Below are 24592 nucleotides of genomic sequence, written 5' to 3'. Positions count from 1 at the left end.
ATTACATGGAATCATGCTGCAACACCAGGATCTCATTAAGAGCGAATGTAATATATTCTTTCATTAATAACTCTTGAGATTATACTTTATTTGGTAATCTCATATTCTGTCCCTTCGCAAATAAACATAAAATCAATGCTGCCAACCAAGCATGGCCCGTTCAGTCCGGGCCGAGGTGCTGCACTGCAAGCTGATGCCTGAGAAAGCACAAGAGTAATAACCCCATTCCTTAAAGCTTGACCCAGTCTTGCTCTGGAGGGGGTGCTCAGCCAGAGAACTCCATGCTTCCCCTTTAAGAGTGAGCAGCAGCTCCCCTCAGCTGCCACCCGGAATACAGGGCACCACTGAGTCCTAACCCGAGTCAGTCAGTTCTGAACCGCCCACCAGACTAGCCTAAATGTGGTGTGGGCATCCTATTTCCAGGTTCTTCACTCAGGTTCACGTGTCTGCTTGCCTCCTCCAGGGGGAGGTTTCAATTTCTGTTCCTATGATTAAAATGTTTGATTTTGTTAGAATCACAGCACACACTGACTGGCCTGAGGAAACAAACACCTTGCTCCAACCTGCCATTGAGAGCCACCTGCTGAAGATTCTAGGTAACTTCTAGGAACTAAAGAGTGGCAGAGCAGCCAGAAAGCATGCTGGGCCCTCGGGTCACAGGTTGGAGGACATGAATTCTACCGACAACCATTGCACTTGGACCCTGAACGCCAAATGAAGATGAAGATGATGGCCCTGACCAACGCACCTTGATTTCAGCCCAGGGGAGATCAAGCAGCGAAATCTACACCAGGTCAACAGCCCCCTTAGAAGAGTGGTGAAACGGTGACTCTCTCAAGCTGCTAAGTGTGTGGCAAGGTTGGTGCTTAGCAAGACTAGCACAGTAGCAGCAGAGGACGGAAACATACTCAGGGACCATTTACAGACCACTGCAGCATGAGGGCGGGACTCAAAAGTCTGCGCTAGCTGACAGCCATGTAAGCAGATCTCAGGGCTTCGTTGCTGAAGAAAGTATGAGCAGTTAGACTGCAGCAGAGAAACAAAACTCCCAAGCTCAAAGAAAGACAAACGTTAAGAAGGAAAATTGTGAATGTTAAAAGGCAGTCAAATAGTCTAACCTCGCTTGGGAGAAATGCTAATCCCAGCCTGGGGACTGACCCCTCGTGACCTTACACACCCAGTCCAAAGAGACATCCCTGACACACCTACCTAGCGATGCAGTTCCTGTCTCTGCAACAATACAGGGTAGCTTCTACCTTCTTGGTACAAAGCTGCAATTATGCACAAGCCACCATGCCCAGTCTCTCCTCCTTCTGAGAAGTATCCGGGGTAACCAAGCACGCTTGGATTCTGGACTCCTGTTACTGTTGATGCTGAGGACACTTGGTGGAGGCACAAAGGGTTTTCACTCCATCAAAAGCACTCAACACAATGATGGTGACTATCAAGGGCTTAATTAAGTGGTGCTTTGGTAACTAGTAAAATGAGCTCCCTAGAATTCCAGAGCAGCACTCCTCGGGCCACTCAGCTTGGGCTTCACATAACAAAGCATCTTGCAAAGGGATTGCTGGAAGACACAAGCTGAACTCTGCTTAGGGGGTAGGAGTAAACAAACAGCGTAAACAGCTTACAGTGCCAAAGTCAAAGTGTCTTCATGTGTACTCAAAACAACAAAACCATGTGGCCACCTCAAAGACAAGGTGAGAAATAAGACTTCTGCTTATATTTGATTCTCATTTTCTCTGTCTCTCTGTTCTCCTGGGAACAGAACCCAGGGCCTCACATGCTAACTAAGCACAACACCAATTCTTTCTTTTATAATTAGCATTCTGCACACCTTAAAGTGAATCTATTGGTATAAGAGTAAGTGAATTTCACTTAGAAATAACTATGTCTTCGGTGACATTTGTATATAAGAAATTATACATATATTCCCATACAGTGATACTTTCTACACCAGGAAGGACATTAACAAAGCTGGAGAAGCCTGCTCTGCACAGGCAGCAAAGGAAGCACTGGGAGAGCAAGCGGTTGGTTTTGTAAACAGGGAGCTGTGCGAACACCCAGGGGCTCAGCATAAATAATATGGTAGCGTATTTAGTTCTCTGCTTTATGGGAAATTCTCCAGTACGTGCTCCAAGGATTCATCTTCACAAAGATGAAAAGCTCACAAAATGAAGGGAAGACACCCACACACTTGCCCAGCGGATTACAAAATCATAAGCAGGCAGGCAAGCTTTAAACCCCCTTCCCCTCTATGCAGTTCACAAGGAATTCCACAGATGTGAGGAGTTTTAAAGGGTCACAGAAGAGAAACCCACCCTCATACTGAAAGTGCATGTTAAGCGTCCCATCCACACAGCTGGGAAAGACGTGGTTATATCTGTCACTGTAACCCAGCACTTTCAAGAGTTCCAAGACAGCATCCCTATCTCCATCCTCACAGTATATTTTCTAGAGGAGCTATGTAACTCCTGGGAAGGCCTGCAAAGTCTTCCTTAGAAACTCACATTTCATCAAAATGTTTAGAGGCTTCCTATTCCAAGACTCACTGGGCTCTGAACACATGCATAACCAATACAGTCCTTTCCTTTCTCAGACTGTCAACTGGACCACAAGGCTCACAGTCCACCCTGGTCATCTACATACGGATTTCCCATAAGCTCTGCTTCTTAATGCCCATTTATTTTTTAAGATTCATTCCCAAAAGAATTATTTGAAAAGCAAAATGGTGATAAACCAATCTGGACAACTGCTGATTTTGACACACTACTTGGTAGGAAGATTAAAGCCATTAACTAGATGACACTTTGAAATTTTCTACAGACTTCAACTTGCAAATAGAACTATCACTTTTCATTGTCACTGATGGCAGACACCGTGCAACATCATAAGCCAAACCCCACAAACCTACACTGTGTTCTCAGAATGAGTTTGTAGGTGTGTCCCTGGGCAATGGTATAATTGCTTAGATCTGAAAGTTTACTATGATATAACTTAATCCAGGCACAGGAGGTAGTCTCTCCTGGTTTGCTAATGAGACCAGATCTTTTACTAAGTAGCTGTTCTTGCGATAGCCATGACTGTCTTTGTTTCTACTAATGCACTTGCTCCAACTGGTTGAATATCTAATTTAAGTGAGATTTTTAGGCTACCCCAACTGGCAGCCTTCTTTGAACGTCCTAGCATAGTTTTCTCATCAGCATCCATAATATTAAAGGGGTAACAATTCTTATGGGTATTGTTAAATCTTGGTAAAAAGTCAACTGATGAGGGACAGGGTATCAACCAGAAGTAACTGATTACCTATAATCGCTCTGGGTGAAAGATAAAATGTTTCATAGAGATTTAAAATAACAGCTGCAGAACTCACTAGGTCTCCCCCTCTTTCTCTCCTCCTTCTCCCCTTTTCCCCCTTTCTTATATAGTTAATGACTAAGTCTGGTCTGAAAAACCCAGGACCAAATTAAATCTCTTACCTTCAAATGTACTGAGTAACACTGCCGCCAGAATGCAATGTTTCAGGATGGTTACCAAGGCAATTCACCAACAAGCATTTGGTTTGCATTTAAGAGTTAGCATTCAGCAAAGGGCAATCAAGTGCCCCTCAGCCCTCATGAAAATATAAATAAGAGCTGTTTACACTAGGCTAATGCCACCAATAAGTGAGACCACCCCCATAATTCTTTCAATTACCATCTCTCTTTGAACCTGAGACCTTTCTTGCTTTGAAACCCTATTTGTAGGTTTTTTTTCCTTTTCAATAAAGAACTATTTCTTCTCAATATTATTTTCTATACTCAATAACTTTACAACTTTGTTCTTTTCTTTTGAGATACAATGGTTAGATACCTAACAACCTTTCCATAAAATGACACTCCAAAGCCAGAGCTCAGGCATGAAGGTTAAACTTGTGAGAAGTGGAGGAAGTCCCCAAAAAGAGTCTGACAAGAGGAAATTGTTAGCCAGGTGGTTTCCATTAAAACAGTGACACTTCTCTAAGTTTCTTACCCAAACTGTTGAGGTGACCACCTACAGCCAAGCATTGAGAATGAGCATCTTCGTTCTGTCCGACAGTACTTGGTATTTCCTTCATCTGACTACTGCCTCAAGACCGACTGCTCTCTCCCTCTCCAAGCTTAACTCTATGCATGGCAACTGTCATTCCTTCCCAATGACGAAGTGGCAACAGTGCTAACTGCATCACCACTCTGAGCAGCGGGCACAGCTTCCAATAAGAACACGCTTCACCATGCTGATGACTAACACCTGGGAGAATGCCCTTATGGACCACTGTCTGTAAGTGAACCTGGACACCAACAGTCACTTGCCAAGCCTAATGGAATTCACTGGTAACATTTATGTTCATTACTTATCTGAACAAGAAAGACAATTCTTAACTGAAGAATATACATCATTTAGAACAAACCAAAGTCTCTGACGATTCTATGGGCTCAGAGGGCAGAGTTTTCAAATCTGATGAAAATTTAAGAGAAATGAAGCAGGGCAGCCTCAATACTCAAGAGATACGCTGAGGAGAAAAAAAGTTGCAGGCTATAGACTTCAGCACACAGAGCCAGCAATAGGCAAACCAAGGACCACAAAACACACCAACCTAAGATCACTTATTAGACACAGGATTCCTTAGCTGCCCCTAAGCAATAAACTCCTACAGTACAGTAAAATACAGCCATGGAACCCATTCCCAACTTCAGACAAAAACAGATCACATGGTAGTGGTAGTCCCACAAGATGCTATCACCTAGTGACACTGTGCCCACTCTGGTTTGTGTGATTAACACTCTGTGATGTCTGCACAACAAAGTCACCAACCAGAAAGGGTCCGTCACTAAGCACAGTAGCCTTATAATAGATTATTTGTCATTAAGGGGCTGAGCCGTGACTGAAATAGTGGAACAGAATCCACTACACTTTCTTTTACTATTGAGTGACTAGTTCTTCGTCAGCTCCTTGTGTGCACGGCACTAGACACTAGCCAAGGGAACAGAGATGGTTAACAAAGGTTCAATCTGGAGACTATTCTACAAGTCAGCCCACCATACATTTCACACACTGGTCATGGAGCGTCACTGTGTGAAGGATACCAAGAACTCCGTAAAGAACACTAGGGCTGCCTAGCCTACAGGCAGGAAGGTGGGAGGGGTGTGTCGTAAAGACAGATGGAAGGGCTGGCTCAAGAGCTCTAGGGGGAGAGACTAGGCCAGCCTCTCCCCACCCAGAAATAAAGTCTCTCAGAAGGTAAATATGGACCAAACTACACGTCTGTCTTTATAAAGTCAGTGGACAGACAACAGACTTCTCTTTGTATTTCTGACATCCAAGTTTACTACTCCTCCATATTTGTGGCGTAAAAAAGACATTTGTAAAATTTCAACTACAGTAGAGTTTAGAAAGGTTTCCAAAACAACAGGTGGACAAAATCTTTCTTCAGCAGTTACAACCTTGGAGCATTCTTTTGGTACTTCTGTTAGTGTTTCATTCCTTAATCTTAAAAAATTCTTTTTTATTATTGTTGCTTATATGTGTGCATGTGTACATGTGTGCATGATGTGTATACATGTGTTATAATGTGTTATATACATATACATGTGTGTGTGTGTGTCATAATGCAAGAATAATAGGAGGACAACCTTGTAGAATTGGTTCTCTCATTCCACCTTTATGTAGATTCTAGGAATCAAATTTAAATTATCAAGCTTGCAAAAAAGAGCTTTTACCTACTGAACCATCTTACTGCATCTCTTAATCTTAATAAACGGGAAGCTACCACGTTTTGCTTTGAACTGAAAACTAAGCCCTCAATAATACTCCCAAAGGGTAATTTGGCACCCAGCCAAGTCTAGCATGCTGACTGAGAAGTAATCGCTTGGTCCACCTCCAAAGAGCTTCAGACAGCCTGCTCCTAGACGGTGACCTGTTTGGAGCTGTAGACTCTAATAGAAACTCAGGTATCTAGAGTAATGGGTGGGGGCTAGGTAAACAGACATAGGGATGGGAAAATAATGGCATGTGGGAATTCTCCTATTGGACAAGAACTACTCTCTTATGTTGTGTGGGAGGAGAAAGAAGACAGGTTTCTGCAAGTTAAGAGGGTTCTGGGGAGAAGAGGCTTGGCACTCTCCTCTCTAAGCATGCCATGGGAACCGTCTATATCAGGGTCATCACTTGAAATTCAGATTCCCAGGCTACAACTCAGGCCAAGAGAGAAGGAATTTTGGGAGGACATGCTCAGAAACGTACATGAAAACAAGACCCCAAGGATCTCAAAGGTGTAGGAAGCTAGAAAAATACTGGAGAGTTGATTAGATTGGGATTTTGATGCCGGGCTTTTAAAATGATGGACATTGAAACTCAGCCATATTTTAGCCTTCCTTGTGGCTGGCTGCATGCTACGCAAACCTGGCACAAGACACAGCAGAGGCTCCTCTCGGGAGCTTCCCTTCCCTTCTTGTAAGGTGGTTCCTGACCTTCTACCTTTGCCCATGTTCATGTTGCTGCCTAGAGGAAGAGGAAAGTGTAGAAGACATCTTGTGGTCTTAGGGTCATACATCATGAACCAGTGAGAGAAAGAAAGAGACACAGGCATCATGGTAGTATCCTGAAACACTAACCCAAAACTTCTTAACATGAGCGCTGAAGCTCCGGCTCTTCAGAATTCCCATCCAGGCAGCCGAGCCCACCCTCAGTTCTTATTTCTCTCTTTTTCCTTGGAAATTGCCAGTATTGTCAGAAAGGGATTTTCATCATCAGGAGAAATTTATTTTTACCTTTTTCTAGTATTAACTACAGCATTTTGTACTTAACAACCAGTTCAATCAACATGAAACTGAATTTAAGACAAGTAAATCCCAAATTAATAATGATATGAGGAGAAAACAGAGCAAATTAGCTAAATGTACTTTCATCCATATTAAATGCAAAACCAAACCAAACTGGTTAAGGGCTGAAGAGATGACTCAGCAGTTAAGGGTGCTTCTGCTCATGTAGGAGACCCAGTCAATTCCCAGCACCCACATGGCAGCCCACAACTGTCTGTAACTCCAGTTCCAGGGATCTGATACCCTCACTCAGACATATATGCAGGCAAAACACCAATGCACATAAAATAAAAATAAGTCATTCAAAAAAAGGGCTTTTTTTCTAAAGCCAGTGGTGATGGTGCATGCCTTTAATCCCAGCACTCAGGCATACTGGTATATTATTTGTGCTTTAATAAATAAAGCTTGCCTGAAGACCAGGGCAAGGCAGTCATACTAGTCAGCCATACAGTTCAAAGAATGGTGGCACACACCTTTAATCCCAGGACTTGGGGAGACAGAGGCAGTAGGACCTCTTTGAGTTCAAGGCCACCCTGGGTTACACAAGACTGAATCTGTCTAAAAGAGAAACTGTAGCGCTTACACTACAGGACGGTATGCGAGTCAGGAACTAAGCTGGAGACTTAAAAACGCACAGACACAGACAGAGACAAGGGGACACAGGTCATCCTTGATACACGAATGACAACTTTATTGTGCTCAGGGGCAGCTTATATAGGGCTCTGGCCACGCCCCAGCTCTCGGGATCTTCCAGCTGCAGATTCACCAGAACTCAGAGCAGCTGCAGGCTGCTCAGAGCAGAGAAAAACAAGTTGTTTACAGGAAACTCAGGGTCTGGTGGTCTGCAGTTCCCAACAAGAAAGAGCTCACACAAAGGTGATCCCAGCGCTAGGGAGGTGGAGACAGGAGCGATATGGCTGGGTGGAAAGAAGAATATAAAAGGGAAGAGACAAAAACTCAGTGTTGTGTGGCGTTTGAGGACTCATGGTGACAGGATCTCACTCCTTTGGTCTGAAGATCTGGTAAAGATAAAAGGTCTCTCTAGTGGTTGGTTGCTTTGCTTTTCTGATCTTCAGGTTGAACCCCAGTCTCTGTCTCTCTATTATTCATGCTAGGCAGAAAGATCTCTAAGTTTGAGGTCAGCCTGGTTACATATATGTAATACAGAGAAACCCTATCATGAACAAACAAAACTCCATAAAACAAAAAGAAACCGATTAGTTTTTGTCAGGTTGGCCTGTACACAAGTCTTGGGGACACTATATTGATTAATAATTGATGTGGAAGAGCTCAACCCACTGTAGGCCATGCTGCCCACATAGCAGCTAGTTCCTAGAAGATATTAAAATGGAAGCTAAGTAAGCCAGGGGGAGCAAGCAGTAAGCAGTGTTCCCCCAGTTTCTGCTTCATTTTCTGCCTTCAGGCTCCTGCCCTGGCTTCCCTCCAGGATGGACTACAGCTGTGAGATAAAGCCTTTCCCCTGCAGGTTGCATTTGGTCATGTCATGGCGTTTATGAGCGATACAAGGCCGTTATTAGAACAATACAAAGTCAAGCCAGGACAGGAATAGGGTGTTGCTGTGACAGACCTGAGAGGACTAGGGGAGCGTTCGGACTTTGGACTGGAAAGGCCACTGAGTTCTCAGACCTTAGTGAGCTGTTCTGTAGGAACTTCCAGGACACTGCTGGGAGAAACGCAGATGGTTGAGGCCTGGCTTGTGAAGTTTCAGAGGAAGCTGAGAATCCCTGAAAGACCTCCCAGGGCCATTTGGGAGGTATTTTGTATGAAGGAGCTGTGGTTTATGGTCAGGTAGGGCTGAAGAGTCAGCTGGGATTAACAACAGGCCAGCATCACTCAGTTGAAAACTTCTGGGAAGTGTTTTCCTCAAGGGCAGAGCTGTGGTCCAGAAGCGGCAAAGGTTGCATCACCAAGGTGGCAGACAAACTTAGTAATGTGTAATTCTTCCACATCTTACTAGTTTGGGCAGCACGGGAGCTAGAGGACTTTAGGGTCTTAGAGAGCAGTTGAGGCTTGGCACCACGAGGCAGGGTCAGGGTCACTAAACGAAGGCTGAAGAGGCTACTGGTGAAGTTGTAGCCTTAGCATCTACGGAGACCCCAGGATACTGGAGATGCCAGGGCTTGGGGATGACCACCAAGGACATTGGCAGGTGTGCAATGGAGCTGGCCAGAGCTTATAAGGTAAGTTGCTTGTACTTCAGATGGTAGAACTAGGGACAGGGTCTGCACAAGTGCTTTGGGACACAGAAGACCGTGGGTGAACCTCAGACGTCAGACACTGAGCTACTTACACTGTTGGACTTCGTTATGATGTAACTATAACTGCACTGGTTCTTCCCTGCTGGAGTAAGAAGTATGTATCTTACATTTTGATTTTACAGGAGCCCACAGTTGAGAGATTTTGAACTTTTCAAGAGATGTTAGATGTTTTAAAGAAACTGAACTTTTAAAGTGGGTAAATTTTATAGAATGTGGGACTTTTAAGGTTATACTATGTTTCATATAGTGATATTAACACATTTTGAGGGACAATCAAGAATATAAAATAAGAGGCCTGATCAGATGGCTCTGTGGTTGAGAGTATTTCTGCTGTTCCAGAAGACCCGTGACCAAACCCTAAAGCCCACACTGCAAAGCGTACAACTGCCTGGAATCCCACTTCTACGAGTCTAATGTCCTCTTCTGACCTCCGTTGGAAGCAGCATGCAAGTGGCACACATTCACACTCACACAGCCAAACAGAGAGATACACACACACACACACACATGAAATGAATCGTTTTAAAAGAAAACAAAAGCAAAACACAACCTAAGTAACCAAATTCAGAGTAAGTCTCACACAAAAAGGTGCGTATATTAAATTCTACTTATTTACCAAAATCTATAAAAGGAGAGTTATTTTGGCATTACTAAAATGAGAATATTTTAATCTTTTTTTAAAACCTATTTATATTTTCTTAAAATAAATACATAATAGTTACATAATTTAAAATACTACAGAAATATCTGGGAAGCATTATTAGGCATTATTCAAAATGTAAACCTCAAGGGATCCCTCTCACTCTGCAAGTAGGAAGGTATTCCTGTGGGGGCATAGGTTGTTTGCACAGCTAACGCCAGAGACCACAGTAAGGACACAAAGCAATCTAAAATGAACCAGCTCTAGCAACAGCTTCATCTATCGGTTCCAATACACAATCTATTCAGTGTGCTGGCCTTGGGAAATGTAACTTCTTAGCACAGATGGTGGTCAGGAAAAGTCCTGTTTTTCATTGACCTACATTCAGTTGAAACTCATTGAGTCACTGCAGCCTCTTATGATCCTAATCCAAATAAAATTTCCTCACCCTGGTGTGGTGCTTGCAACAAGCGGCAACAACATTGCTGTAAACAGCTCAGCTGGCAGCGTCTCAGGGAGGCCTTTGACTCCTTTATAAACTCAGTTTCACTTTCCTTTACACACTTGCTTGTGCACGCGCGCGCGCAAACACACACACACTTGTGCACACATCTTCAAATGACATTCACACCAGCAAAGGATTGGCCCATGCCCTGGAAGAAGTGCTGAGTTTTCGGGCTGCAGCTAGTCTGCCCTCCTACAAAGGAAATCACAGTCTGATCAGTATATGGCCCTTCCTTGGTATTTTTTTATAGCACAAACAGAGGAAGCACAGAAAAGACTCATTCTATAATGTGACTGCAGGCTCTCAAAACTTCCTGCCTCAGCTGCCATTAGCTAGAAATGAGTTGTCTAAGATGTTAAAAGTCCAAGAGAAATCAATTTACATGTATCAGGGTTCTCCTTAAAGAAATATTCCTGCTGACTCCAGGCTGTATGAATTCAAGTAATAAACTAAAGAGGAAAGTACAAGGTCAGTCAGATGAGAGGGCTTAGGGTCACTAAAGGGTGCTACTTCTTTAAATGAAAGAAGCAGAAGGAAATGGCTTTAATTCAATTAGTCACATGGGATAAATAAAATCATATGAAGGAAATTTACAACCCCAGGTCTCTTCCATCTGTGGCTGTAGGTGAGGAGGTAGCCCCCTTTCCTTGGAACATCTTGCTTTTGCATGCCTCTCTTGTGTGGTCCAGGGTCTGCCCAGCTGCCTTTCCTGTGGCCAGCTGTCCCACCCGCCAGCTCCGGCTCTCAAATAAGCAAGTTCTCCCCAGCACCAGTCAGACCACAATGTCAGGGACCAAGTCTGATGCCTGGGTCCTGCCTCCATCAGGTTTCTGAGGTAAGTACTGATCACCCGGTGTTACATATAAAACATTTAGATCTCTGGGTCATGTCTTGGACCGAAGGAATCTGAGTCCCCAGCACAGTTCAAGGAATTAGCATTTTAACCAGCATGCCACCAGTGCTCCTTTAACACAGCATACTAAAGGATAATTAAGATATTAAATCATTACTACTGGCTTAAGATTCCAGACTCAGGTTTTACATATTAAATTCTGCTGTATCTAGAATGCCAACTCAGATAAACATCCACATAAGCCACATAAGAGGAAAAACAATACAATAGCCAGAATAGAGAAAGTTGTAGCAAAACAATCCTGACCTTAGTCACCCTTTATTTGTTACTAATAAAATACTCATCAGATAAACTTTAAAAAAATGAGGTAGATTACTCAAAGCAGCTCCTGTAAGCATTTCGAAGAAACGCTGCTTGCCATCTCCTGACTTTCCAGGTAGTGGGCACTGACTTCCTGAACCTTTCCAGCCAGGCTTCTGAGAGGTCCTCCTGCATCTACAGCGTGGTCTGAGTCCTTCCTGTGGCGAGGGGTCTGCACCTCTGCCTGGGACAGAGCCCTGACTATCTGCTTCCTTGCAGGATTTTACAGGCCTTTCGTAAGAACTAGAGGAATGATCTTAAGGAATTCTGCCCTGTTGCCTCTGCTCTGCTCGCTCTACCTACCACCCCCATACCCATTCTTTCCTGTGACCACAGTGCTAACTCCATCTGAAGACCCCGAGTTCTTCCAGGATAGAATTCCATCAGACCCTGTCTTTTGAAGAGACTTGCTCAATGAATTTGCCAAAATCAAACTCACCTTTCCCCATACTTCTTTGTTTTTTCCTGCACAGCCCTGGCTGACCTTGAACTCAGAGATCAGCCTGCCTGAGCCTCCCAATTACTGAGATTAAAGGAGTATCTGGGTGCCAATAAAACCTTATTTAAGGATATAGGAGACCATGGATAATAGGCCTGTGAGCCATGTCGCCTTACTCCATTTCTAGTGAAACAGATACTAAATGACACCAAATCCTTACAGACTGAACAAACACACAGGCATATCACAAAAGCCTTGAACTAAGACTTTATGACATATGGCAGTCAGCCCTTCCTAACTATGAGTAAGACAGGACCCTTCTGAACTCACCAAAAGGAAAAGGTAAGTGGGGCGGAGTAACAGAAAACAATAAGGCATCACACACACTAATCCAAAGCACCTAACAGCCACTTTCAGTGCGCATGGCTGGAGGGAAGATGATGCTTGTTTCTGTGACTACTGGGACGGGAAGTCACAGTGACAGAATCCTCGGCACAGCACTTCTGTTCAGTTTCTGGGGCTCTTTCAGCTCAGTTTTGTGGCCAAATAGTCAGGGCAGTGTTCATACTGGCAGTAATGCTTCAGGAGACAGAGGCAGCTTGCTTACATCCTAAGGCTAGTCAGCAAGCAGAAGGGGATTCCAGCTAGAGCGGGCCAGGCTGTACCTAACAGAGCCCACCCACAGCAACCCCTTCCTTCAGCAAAGCCCACCTCTCAAAGGCCCCAGAACCTCCCAAGTAGTGCCACTGGCTGGAGACAAAGGACTGAAATAAATGAGCTTATGGGAATCATTTCACATCTAAACCGTAACATTCCTTGCTCCACAGGCTCACGGCCATCTCATAATACAAAATGTTCTCAGTCCAACTTCAATAGTCCCAAGTCGGGAGTGGGAAGCTCACTGTAGCAGTCCACAGCAGCTGAGTTACTTCAGTCTAGGTATCCATCAGTGGAATAGCAGATTAAGAGAACGCGCTAAGGATACACACCGTGCAGTCTTATTTAGCTAGAAAGAAGAATGAAGTCTTGTCTGTAGAAAATGGATGGAACCAGAGATTGTGTTAACTGAAATAAGCCAGACTAAGAAAGACAAACGTCATGTGTTTTCTCTCATGAGATCTAGACACAAAATATATGTGAGCATAAAAGTGGAACTATTGGGGGAAAGAAGAGGAAACGGTGGGAGGGTGCAGGTAGGGGGAACAGTGTGTGAACATGGTTTGAGTTCACAAACCCACTATCTGTGCAGCTGCAAAGGAGTGCTTTCGGCTGAAGACATACAACTCAGTGCTGTCTGAAGCTTGCTTTTGACTTAGTCTTCAGATTTAGTGGCAACTAAGACACTTAAAACAGAAAGAAATTCACAAAGTGACCATCTCTCTCTGAGAAAACTAGAACTTGTTACCGCCATGGTTGAACAGTGCGACTCTACAACAGAGTAGATGCCCACGTGACAACACTCGTCCTCCCAGCGCCTCCCTATGTGACACCCAGGTCATACATCAATTTTCCCAATGTGCCAGGATGCAGCAGGGTTCTTGGCTGTTGTTCAGGCTTCTGCTACTGCTTCTCATTCCCCTCCTCTCCCTGCCCAGTAAACCCTCACTCACCTATACAATCTGCATGGACAGAAACAGTTCCCCTGGAAACACAACTCATAGTTTACCCATAACTATTTCCAAACTCACTTGTCAGCACCCCTATTTGTAAGGAACATTGCTGGGTGCTTTAATACATTATACAATTAAAATTCTGAAATGATATACTTATTTCCTCCCTTACAGGTGTATAAATTATCTCAAAAAGGTAAAGAAAAAGCACCTAAAACTCACTGGGAGTAAATGTCCAGCTAGGATCTCAAGACTGGAACTGATGGAGGAGAGTCTTCTGTTTTGTGTTGATTTCATTGGTTAAATAAAGAGACTGCCTTGGCCCTTTAATAGGACAGAAAATCAGGTAGGCGGAGTAGACTGAACAGAATGCTGGGAGAAAGAAGCCGAGTCAGTGAGTTGCCATGATTCTCCCACCCGACACAGCCGCAGGTTAAGATTTTCCCTGGTAAGCCACCTTGTGGTGTTACACAGATTATTAGAAATGGGTTAGATCACTATGTAAGAGCTAGCCAATAAGAGGATGGAACTAATGGGCCAGGCAGTGTTTAAAAGAATACAGTTTCCGTGTAATTATTTCGGGGCATAAGGCTAGCCGTGCAGGCGGCCAGGTGCCAGGAATGTAGCCCACCGCTCCTATCACAACATGGAACCCCATGCAGGTTTCCTGGACAGGCCTGAAAGATCTGACAAGAAATGGTAGCATGGGATAGGTAAGCCGAGATGCAAGAACTGGCTGTCACTACAGTACATTGCCTCAGAAGCAGGCAGAGTTGGAGCAGAAGGTAATGTAGACACAAAGGCCTCTGGTGTAGGCTAGCAAAGACTGGAAGTGGTCTCGGGAAAGCAGCTGACAGTTCTGAGCAGCAGTAGCTGTAGGTAGGGTAGAGGAAGACAAAGGGACAATTAGGGAGGAAAAAAACCAGGACTGGAGAGATAGTTCAGTGGTTAAGAGTACTGACTGCTTTTCCAGAAGAGCATGGTTCAGTTCCCAGCACCCATAAGGCCACTCACAACCCTCTGTAACTCCAGCTCCAGGGGATGCCGCCCTCTTCTGACCTGTGGACGCCAGGCATGCATATGGCACACAGAAATCCACACAGGCGAAACACCTATATACATAAAATTATAAATAAATAAATCTCGAAAAGCAACGGCCCTGGATGTTCCCAACCTGAATTAGAATAGCAGTTGTAGAGGGAGAAGCACATTTGAGAGGCACTACCCTTGGTTCCACTCAGATGCTGGACTAGAGCTGAAAGAGACTGGCTTCTCAGCTGAGGAGAGAATACGGCTACTATTCCTGACAGGGACAGGAAGATAAGAGAAGTGGACCAATCAGCAGCCTAGACGTGTTAAATGACAGTGCACAAAGAAGACCCTGCTGCTGACAGGAGTCACTTCTGAGGCTGACCTCCTGAAAGGTCCCACTTTGTAGGTGACATCTGTATGGCTACAACGTATTGATACACCCAGACCTCCTGCAAAAGCCACAAAGCACAATGGTGAACTCTTGCTTAGCTGGAGCGTCTCTATGCAGAAATAGACTCGTTCTATTTGTTACACCATAAAATTCTTGCTATACTCTATCACACTCACTATGTCCATTCAACCCCACCCCACTCCCAGCAAGAAGAGAATTTTCTTTAAGAGCATTTGGTCACTCAGGAAGGAAGTTGTTGCCTGAGATTCTTGGTGTCCACACCTTTGGAGACAAAGGAACTCCTTCTTTCCGCCATCCTTCTCTGTGCTCAGAGTCTTCACTTCTGCTCATCTGGTGAGACTCTTATTTGCAACTTTCTGCCTTCAAAGAGCACCTGGTTTAACCTGATCTCAGCTTGCCATACTGTCCCTTTACTTTCATCCAAGAAGAGGGAGCAGCTCTTCATTTGCAGGATAACCAGAACACTCTGAAAATAGCTGTCACAGAGCTGGATCGAACTCTAGCTATCAGATGACACAGGACCACGCTGTGCCTGGCTCACAGGGCAGTCCATACAATAAACAACACTATTATAGGATAGTAGCCAACTGGATACAAAAAGATTGGATCTAATAGTGGGATTAGAAGGGGAAACACTTCCAAACATCCTTGGAGTAATCTAGTCTATAGCCCTACACACATAGGATAACCCAGAGGTCCCACAGGGAACAGAACATAGAGTAGCTAAAATCCCCAGCAGTGCAGCTTCCTGGACTCAGGTACTGCATTTTAAAAGCACAGTGACTGTAAACATAACAAGCATAAGGAAATAGGCAGGATAAACGTCTACTTTAATTCACATGAGGTCACTTTTGGCATAAAGGTTACAATGTACGACAATCCCCAATTCTGTGGAAGCAGAATTCAGAATATCCAAGTGGGAATCCTAATTAGAGAAAGAAAAATCTTGAGTTTCAAAGTTTGAGGGAGGTAATAAATACAGCTCAGTAGAAATAAACAACAGTCCCAGAAAACCAGGTACCTGTGAGTTTGATCTTGGACAGTCGAGCCAAAATGCCGGGCAGATCGTCAGCGTGAAGTTTCATCTCTTTCCACTGCCTTTCTTCCTTTGTCTCTTTGGCTGTGTCGACAGCATGCTCCACTATGGAGGCAGCCTTCAGCTCCATCAACTCCTCATTTGGCTTCTGGGACAAAGGCAGGCTGGAGGCTGACAGAGATGGCAGCTCATCCACTTCTGCTCTAGCCTGCCCTGAAGACATGTGTTCAAGGAATGGAGAAGTTGCTGGCTCTGGCTTTGGTTTGACTCGCTGGCTAAGGCCCCTGTGCAGCTGTGTGACATACTAGACAGACAGACAAACAGCATGCATTACTAAAAACGATGATGTCCCTTGACAGCTTTCACTGCTGGGAAGAGCTTACCATATAACTTCACACTGTTAGCACAGCATGCGATACAGTGTGTGTCACAGACATCAGCACTAAAAGACACGGAGCTAAGATTAATGCTTTGGCTATAGTTTTAAATTTGTGGTTTAGAAAGATCTAGGAATCTAAGTTCATGGCAAAGAAGAGCCATCTGTTACCGACTGGCCTTCCTGAAGGCTGGAGTTTCTAATCTAAATACAACGAAACCGGCTACAGATAAGCAAGGTCAGCTACTGACCACCTGGCTCTTAAGCAAACAGTCTTGAGTGGAGTTCACTGGAAGGCGAGCAGGGCCACTCACGCTGCACTCATGTGGGAGTATGGGAAGAGGAAAGAACACCAGTTTTAGAGTCAGCCCCTATCACTGATGGGCAACAACTGATAATTACTAAAAATATTGTGAGGGTCCTTATTTTTTATATTAATATATATTTCAGTTAACCTTCACAACAGTGTTTAAAGATAGGCCATTACTTATAACTCTTTTATTTATAGATGAGAACACCAAACTTCTAAAATTAGACAAAAACCAATATATTGGATTTTAATAACATTTTGTATTAATTAAATTTTAAGTTAAAGAGGGTATTTTATTTTATTTTTTTAAATTTATTTATTTATTAAGGATTTCTGCCTCCTCCCCGCCACCGCCTCCCATTTCCCTCCCCCTCCCCCAATTAAGTCCCTCTCCCTCATCTGCTTGAAGAGCAATCAGGGTTTCTCTGACCTGTGGGAAGTCCAAGGACCGCCAACCTCCATCCAGGTTTAGTAAGTTGAGCATCCAAACTGCATAGGCTCCCCCAAAGCCAGTATGTGCAGTAGGATCAAAAACCCATTGCCATTGTTCTTGAGTTCTCAGTAGTCCTCATTGTCTGCCATGTAAGTCCGGTTTTATCCCATGCTTTTTCAGACCCAGGCTAGCTGGTCTTGGTGAATTCCCGAAAGATCATCCCCATTGTCTCAAGTGTGTGGGAGTACCCCTCGCGGTCCTGAGTTCCTTGCTCGTGCTCCCCCTCCTTCTGCTCCTGATTTGGACCTTGAGATTTCTGTCCGGTGCTCCAATGTGGGTCTCTGTCTCCTTTCATCACCTTATGAAGGTTAATATTCAGGAGGATGCCTATATGTTTGTCTTTGGATTCACCTTCTAATTTAGCTTCTAAAGAGGGTATTTTAAATGAAAGGATGAGATGTTTCTAAATAGAACATTAGACTATGACGTGCTGCTCTTTCACAGAAGCACTACGAATTTCCAGCTGTCTTACTAGACCATGACCCTTTCCTAGAAGAGAGTCATGTTGCCACAATCTTTACATAGATATAGGCCTATAAGAACCAGATACTCAGTGCCACTGTAAAAGCACTGGCAAATTAAAAAAAGGAAAGAAAGAAACTTTACTTAGTCCACTCAGTAGTGTGTGTGTGCGTGCGTATGTGTGTGTGTTCACATGCAGTGAGGTACAAACACAAATCAAAGGTCAACCTTCAGTGACTCTCCTCAGGAGTCATACCTCTTAAAAAAAAAGATTTATTTATTTATTGTGTATACAATGTTCTATATGTATGCATTCCTACAGGTCAGAATAGGGCACCAGATCTCATTATAGATGGTTCTAAGTACCATGGAGTTGCTAGGAATTGAACTCAGGACCTCTGGAAAAACAGCCAGTGCTCTTAACCTCTGAGGCATCTCTCCAGCCTAATCCACCTTGTTTCCTGAGACAATATCTTGCTGGACTCTGGGGCTCACCAAATGGGCTGAGATGGCTGGCCAGTAAGCCCCAAGGATCCTATGTTTGCCTCATTAAAACTGAGGGAACAAGTGCACACTTCTACACCCAGCTCTTTTCTGTTGGTTCTGGGGATCCCCCATAGATCCTCATAGTTGCAAAGCAAGCACTTTACTGACTGAGCCATTTTACATTCCCTCAGAAGTATTTTTAAAGACTTTTCAAATGCACCAATGGTCTAAGAAAATAAGAGGATCACACTGTTAAACAACTACTGTATTCCTGACATATTTACAGAACTTCAAAGAATGTATAAAAGATGCGTCCTACCAGTTCAGCTTTTCCTAATTTTAGCCTGGTTGAAATATGCCATAAGTTTTCAATCTTTCTCCAACTTAATCAATAAATTCAAGATCATATATTTAACCTCAATGCCAGAATTATTCTGGTTTCAGTTAAGAATAATCAAAGCAAGAGATTAAAGTTTTGGATAAACTTAAGAGAACACTAAATAAAAGCCTCTTTCTAACAATACTTCCTAAAACTTTTCTTCGAATAGGAATCTCTGCAATTCCCTCACCCAGATAAAAGCAGAGGCAAAAAGCAACTGAAGGAAGGCTTCTACTTACCATGCGCTTGAGGAAGCTTAAGTGCTGGACCATGACCCACTGATTATTGACATTCCTGAACAGACGTGTGACCCTGTGTGGCAATTCCTGTATAGTTCTTCTCTCGAGATACCAGACACAGCCTCCCACGGAGCCTGCAGCAAGGAGACGAAGAGAAGAAGGCATGTTGAAACAGTGGCCGCTCACTCAGTTGTGCCTACATCAAAACCAGGCAAGATGCTGCTGAGTGGGGCTGGACTCCAAGCCACCGCTGACTCCCACTGGGGGATAAGTGGCACTCATCAGCGCTAGGCTTGGGTGAGGGATGGAAATGTCACCTTCACATCATTATGCTTACGAGAGTTCAGACTACCACACCGTAGATGTTTCTAATACAATGCAATGAGTTCACTTTTTATAAAGTAGAAAGGGAAGCACTCATCTTTTCTCACTAAACGCTGGTAAACTGAAATGAAGGTTTGGATTTCCTTTGCATAGTTAAAATAACTACAAGGAAGGGAAAATGACATTCAGTAAAATACGACCGTCAACCCAGTTAGGAATGAGCTGCTTCTGTTGCACCCAAATTTGAATTCTAATCACTTTATTAAACCTCTCAAGTCAACAAATTCAGAGCTTATCTCAGACATCACCCTCGTCCAGCATGTGAAAGCATAGACGCTACAGTTATCCCCTCGCTGACCCTCCGGGTCCCCAGCCAATCTTTCCTAAAATGTCTCCTCTCATGGATTTTACAACCTAAAGTTTATCTATGTTCTGTTTTCTGCTTCTTAGTTTTCTAGTGTGCTTCAATTTTCTATGTTTTGTGTAGTTATTTCCACTAAGTTTAAGCATTCCCTCCTAAAGGAAGGCTTGTAATACTCAAGAAGCTACAAACCTACAGGGCTCTGGAAGCTTAGAAAGTTTTAAGATTGGGAAGGGCTCCTCCCTGGGGTTATATATGCAGTCAAACAGTTGCAAGGTAGGACATGCGGGTCACACCTATACCCCCTCTTGCTATTCCTACTCAAAGACTCCTGGGAGCTTCTACTGGAGCAGAGTTATAGCAATGAGAGGGAAGTCATCCTGCCTTCGTGCATCTCCTTTCTTTTCCAACCCGTGTGTCACAGATTGTACCCCTAAGCCTCCCCAAACAGCACCACCTCTGGGGACCAAGAGTTCAAATGTCTGTGCCTATATTCAAACCAGCATATATTGCTATTACAAACCTGCACATCTACTTTATCACAGCAATACTGCCTCATGACCTTCCAACAAAGCACATTACACACAACTGGATAAACATTATTTACACTGTTTCCTTCTGTGCAGTCTACTCTCTATCAAATTCTCAGTCTCTTCCACTATTCTATCATGTTATATTGTGTTTTATCAGAGTACTTCCTACTAGTTTTTAATTTTTATTTACTCTTCTCTCATATATTACATCCTGACCAGTTTCCCCTCCTCCTTCTCCTCCTAGTCCCTCTCCCACCACCTCCCCTCTTCCCCAGATCCACTCCCCAACCATTTCCCTTCAGCAAAGGGCAGGCGTCCCAGGGATATCAAGCAAACACCGCATAACAAGTTATATTAATACTAGGCATATCCCCACATATATGAGAAAACCCAGAGGAGGGAAAGGGTCCCAAGAGTAGGCAAGAGTCAGAAACAGCCCCTGCTCACACTGCTAGAAGTCCCACAAGAACACTAAGCTACGTAACCATAATATGTATGCAGAGAACTTAGGTCAGATTCATACAGGCTTTCTGGCTATCACTTCCTCTCTGTGAACCCCTATGAGCCCTAGTTAGTTGATTCTGTGGGACATATTCGGTGGTGCCTTTGACGCTCTCACTCCTACAACCCTTCCTCCCCTCTTCCACAGGATTCCCCAGCTCCCCTAATGTTTGGCTGTGGGTCTCTGCACCTGATGATAGCACTTCTTCTTTTCAATGACTTATTTATTTATTATTTTTATATGCATTGGCGTTTTCCCTACATGTCTGTGGGAGACTGTCAGATTCCCTGGAGGCAGCGTTACAGGCAGTTGTAAGTTGTCAGGTGGGCACTGGGAATTGAACCCAAGTCTTCTGGAACAGTCAGTGCTCTTAACTGCTGAGCCATCTCCCGAGTCCCATGATAGCACTTCTTAATGCTATTAAAGAATGCAGTCCCCTGAACAAAACATCCTCCATCTATGTCAGACCAGCAACACCTGCTTGCAAAAGTCCCTCAGGATCCAACTTGCTAGCTGTTGACCTTCCCTCATAGACAAGGCACTGGGGAGGGCTTGGACTCTCATCCGAGATTCCAGCCCCTCCTCACCATTTGTTAGCAGTTCTGCCTTAACTGCACGTGGCTTCAGGGCACAGAGGTGCTAGAGTCAAAGGCTGGGAAAGGTTCACTGGAGGGGCACCATCATCCACACTGGGGACAAACTTGCAAGAGCAGCTGCTCTGCGATCCCTCTACTCCTACCAGTAGCCCCTCACTCACGCTCTATAAGCAACTCAATAAACACATTGGTTCCCCAGGTTGAACGCTGGTGGAATCATAATTTGGTTCTTCTTTAGGACCTTATCATGAGGGGGTAGGCACTGTCTCCGTCTCCCCAAGGAAAGAATTCTCTAAACACCATCATCACAGTGTTTAGTTCTTTAATGGCCATCTCTCCTTTAGTCACCTTTGCTACCACAGCTACTGGACACTTGCCAGATAATAAAGTGAAATGATGTTTGGTGATGACAAGCCCAGGTAGCCTTCCTCAACTGTGAGAACGAGCCCCGCCTCTGGAAACACAAGGCCATTATCTTAAAGTAGAGGTGAGCCAAATCCTCAAACCACAATTATGACACGCTCACTTTCAAATGGATGGATATGTGTTTGCCTTGGAAACACCTTGCAAATTCTTTCAAGATTAGGTGGGCCAAGATGAAATTTTACAGAATGGCAGTAACAAAAATCCTGGGGGAGGGCAGGCAGAACATAACTTGGAAACTGAATTTGTAAAGGATAACAACCCTTGGTTTAGTCAAAGTGTGTCATGTGCTCATGAACAAAGACCTAGAAAATGAGAGCTATTTCAGGCCTGGGTAAACACAAGTACATTTTAAGCTATCCAAGGCTTACAACAGATGCATTAAAAATCTGAAGAGTTGGTCCTCTCACCATGATTCACTATTAATACTAGGGCTTTTTTTTTAATCAGCTAAGGAGACAAGTGGCTTGAAAGTTCCTGAAGCTTATTTCATGGAAATGAAAACAACCTGAACTTTTCTAAGCAAACTCAGAAGTACCTGCTGACAACCCTAAGGATCCTTCTCCGCCAACCTCCCCATCAAACTTCTGAGTGGGATCTTGCATAGACCCCCAAGGAACAGGAAGGTATGCCCAATTTTAGCAACTAAGCTACTAGTCTCCTCTATTCCACCATTCTAAAGACTGATCCTAGAACAGTAGGGTCATATGCAACCTGTCTCCTACACTGTGGGGTTCACAATCAAAACAGAATTGTCCCATACGGAGCTGAAATGTAGAACAGAAAAGTAGAAAGAAAGGCTTCTCCGAGGAACATATACAGGAGAAGCTTCCAGACAGAGAGAATAGTCAAGCAACAAGAAGAGCTGAGTCCTCTGAAAATGAGTACCAATGGTCAGGATCAAGGAACACTCACAGCAGGAATGACAGAAAGTAACAAAGTGACTCAAAAGACTCATAACCCACCTACCCCCAAAACCCAATTTTAAAAAATCCCACAAACTTTTCAGTATGGGAATTGGCAATCATATAAAAACAGAAGTATCCAAGGAGTCCCTATTACTTATCCCACAGCTTCAACAATTACCAAATACTGCCCAACCTTGTCTCCTCTACCCTCCCTTCCAATTGCCACCCTATTTTATGGGCCAGAAGGGACCTTTGAGATCATCTCTCTCAGTTACCTCAATAATAGTAAACTCAAATGATCTGCATTGAGATCACACAAACCCAGGGGAGAAAAGAACTTCCTGGAACCACTGTTAGCAACACAGCTAGTCACACACAAAATATTTCTGGGATGTGAGAAGGAAGTTCTTCACTTCTACTATCTTGTCTCTCATATGGTCCACCTAGCTACCTTTCCCAGATATTAGCAACAAAACCAACCTCCTCTTTAAATATTTCTACCAGAACAATCTCATTCATTCACAAGTGACTGAGCATTGTCAATGTACAGAGGAACTTCTCTGGGCATGAAAGATAAAGGGGTGAATTGGTGAGAGAGGCAATCTCTACCTTCACAAAGTATGTGTCTAATTGGGAGAAACGTACTAAATTGATGTACATCTGGATTGCGTGTGTGAACAATTAAGAGTATGCCCTAGCCATGATAAATTAAGGTGATACAAGAAAAGAAAGAGAAAGGCTCCTATTTTAGGTAGAGTGCAGAAGCTGGCCTCTCAGAAAAAGTAAGATAGGAGACCTGTTCGAGTATTTGTGATAAATAAATACTTATCAGAAGGCCTTTTTAGAACGGAAAGAGCCATCCTGATGGCACAGGGCTAAGTCTCAATGGGAGTCAGCCTGCAGCTATTATCTTGGTTATCACCGTGACACTTCTAGCTGGAAGGAAGCTCCTCCATAGGGGACAGGTAAGCCTCTTGTCATTACAAGGCAGTGGCTAGGAAGCGCGGCTCTCATAAGCCCCAGGATTGTGGAGCCCCACCCCACCCCCCGGTTTACCCTGCCCACCAGCTTGCACTGTTTGAAACTCCAAAGAAGCACAAGACACCAAACGTTAAGGACCACCTGGCCTACGCCACAAAACTGGTCCACATCTCCGTGGCCTTTCCCTTCAGGTTACCCCAAAGGTCACCTCCCTGCCAGGTGACAAGCCAAGGGCTTCCAAGGTTGCAGCCAGCTAGACCCAAGATCTAGCGCGTGGCAAATAGACAACAATTCTCCCACAATCGTTCCCGGTGGGGTACAATACCTGTGAGGAGGCGCGAGGAGAGGGTGTGCGGGGACGCGGCCATAACGCACCGGTGCAGCTGTCCCCGGGAGCCCCGTGTCCTCTCACCTCACCGGCTCCAGGGCGCCGCCATCTTGCTAGCCCGCCCTAGGAATGAGGCGGGACTTCCTGTCAGTCACGTCCGGTGTCCCGCGACAGTGAAGGCTCGGCGGCGGGCGCTTGTGGACGCGTGGGGTGGTGTCTTCACCTGCCGCTCAGGTCGAGATTGGGTGGAGGCGACGCCCCGGGGTGCCCGAACTGCCCGAGCGCGCGGACAGGAGAGCGAGTAGTGGCGGGCTTAGGGCCGCGGAGTCGGTCCCGGCTGGGCTTGAGAGTTGAAGCCTCCTGAATTGTCCTCCAGGCTGCTGTTACACAGCCTCCGGCTTCTCGTGTTGGGGTTTGGTTAAGTAAAAGAACGAGGAAGGAAGGATCTCCTTAAGCAGAAGAGCGAAAGCGATGAGGTGAGAGTCCTGTGGTTCACCTCCGGTGCTAGGCAAGGGGCACTGAGGCAGGAGACTTCGCCGATTGTGCAGGAGCTCGCACTGTACCTCTGCGTGGGAGAGGTGCTCCTTGTGAGAGTCTTAAATGCGTAAGTCAGGAAACGCTACGGAATGAGGTTAACATTTCTGAAGGCTTTCTGAAGAAAGGCTTTGAAGAGCCAGCTTGCTGCTCAGCAGAAGGAACTGCGATTTTTCCAGGTTAGAAGGAAGACAGCAGAGAATGGGATTGATTCTCCGTGGCCAATCACGGTTTATCACAGTGTCCCCATCAAATTAATGTTAAACTCAAGAACAAGAGAGTGGATCCCTGGAGAGGAACTGAAAAGTCAATAACAACTTCGTTCAACCACTGTTTTGCAAGCATTTTGAAC

General features: G+C 44.5%; 1 protein-coding gene across 1 annotated transcript in view; it reads right to left on the bottom strand.

Annotated features, from left to right (window-relative positions):
* The window catches only part of LOC102002554 (protoheme IX farnesyltransferase, mitochondrial), a 109570-nt gene extending 85749 nt beyond the window's left edge, over positions 1 to 23821 (bottom strand). The window contains exons 1-3 of the mRNA XM_005349869.2: positions 23704 to 23821; positions 18751 to 18884; positions 15991 to 16309 (exon numbers count right to left, since the gene is read on the bottom strand). Of these exons, the coding sequence (XP_005349926.1) occupies positions 15991 to 16309; positions 18751 to 18884; positions 23704 to 23746 (496 nt within the window). The 5' untranslated portion in view covers positions 23747 to 23821. The remainder of the gene's footprint in view (positions 1 to 15990; positions 16310 to 18750; positions 18885 to 23703) is intronic.
* Positions 23822 to 24592: the final 771 nt, after the last annotated feature.

The sequence above is a fragment of the Microtus ochrogaster genome, chromosome 7 (genome assembly GCF_000317375.1).
Source record: "Microtus ochrogaster isolate Prairie Vole_2 chromosome 7, MicOch1.0, whole genome shotgun sequence".
Classification (NCBI taxonomy): domain Eukaryota; kingdom Metazoa; phylum Chordata; class Mammalia; order Rodentia; family Cricetidae; genus Microtus; species Microtus ochrogaster.
Note: the sequence above shows the minus strand (reverse complement) of the source record. Positions and strands in the feature narration are given on the sequence as shown.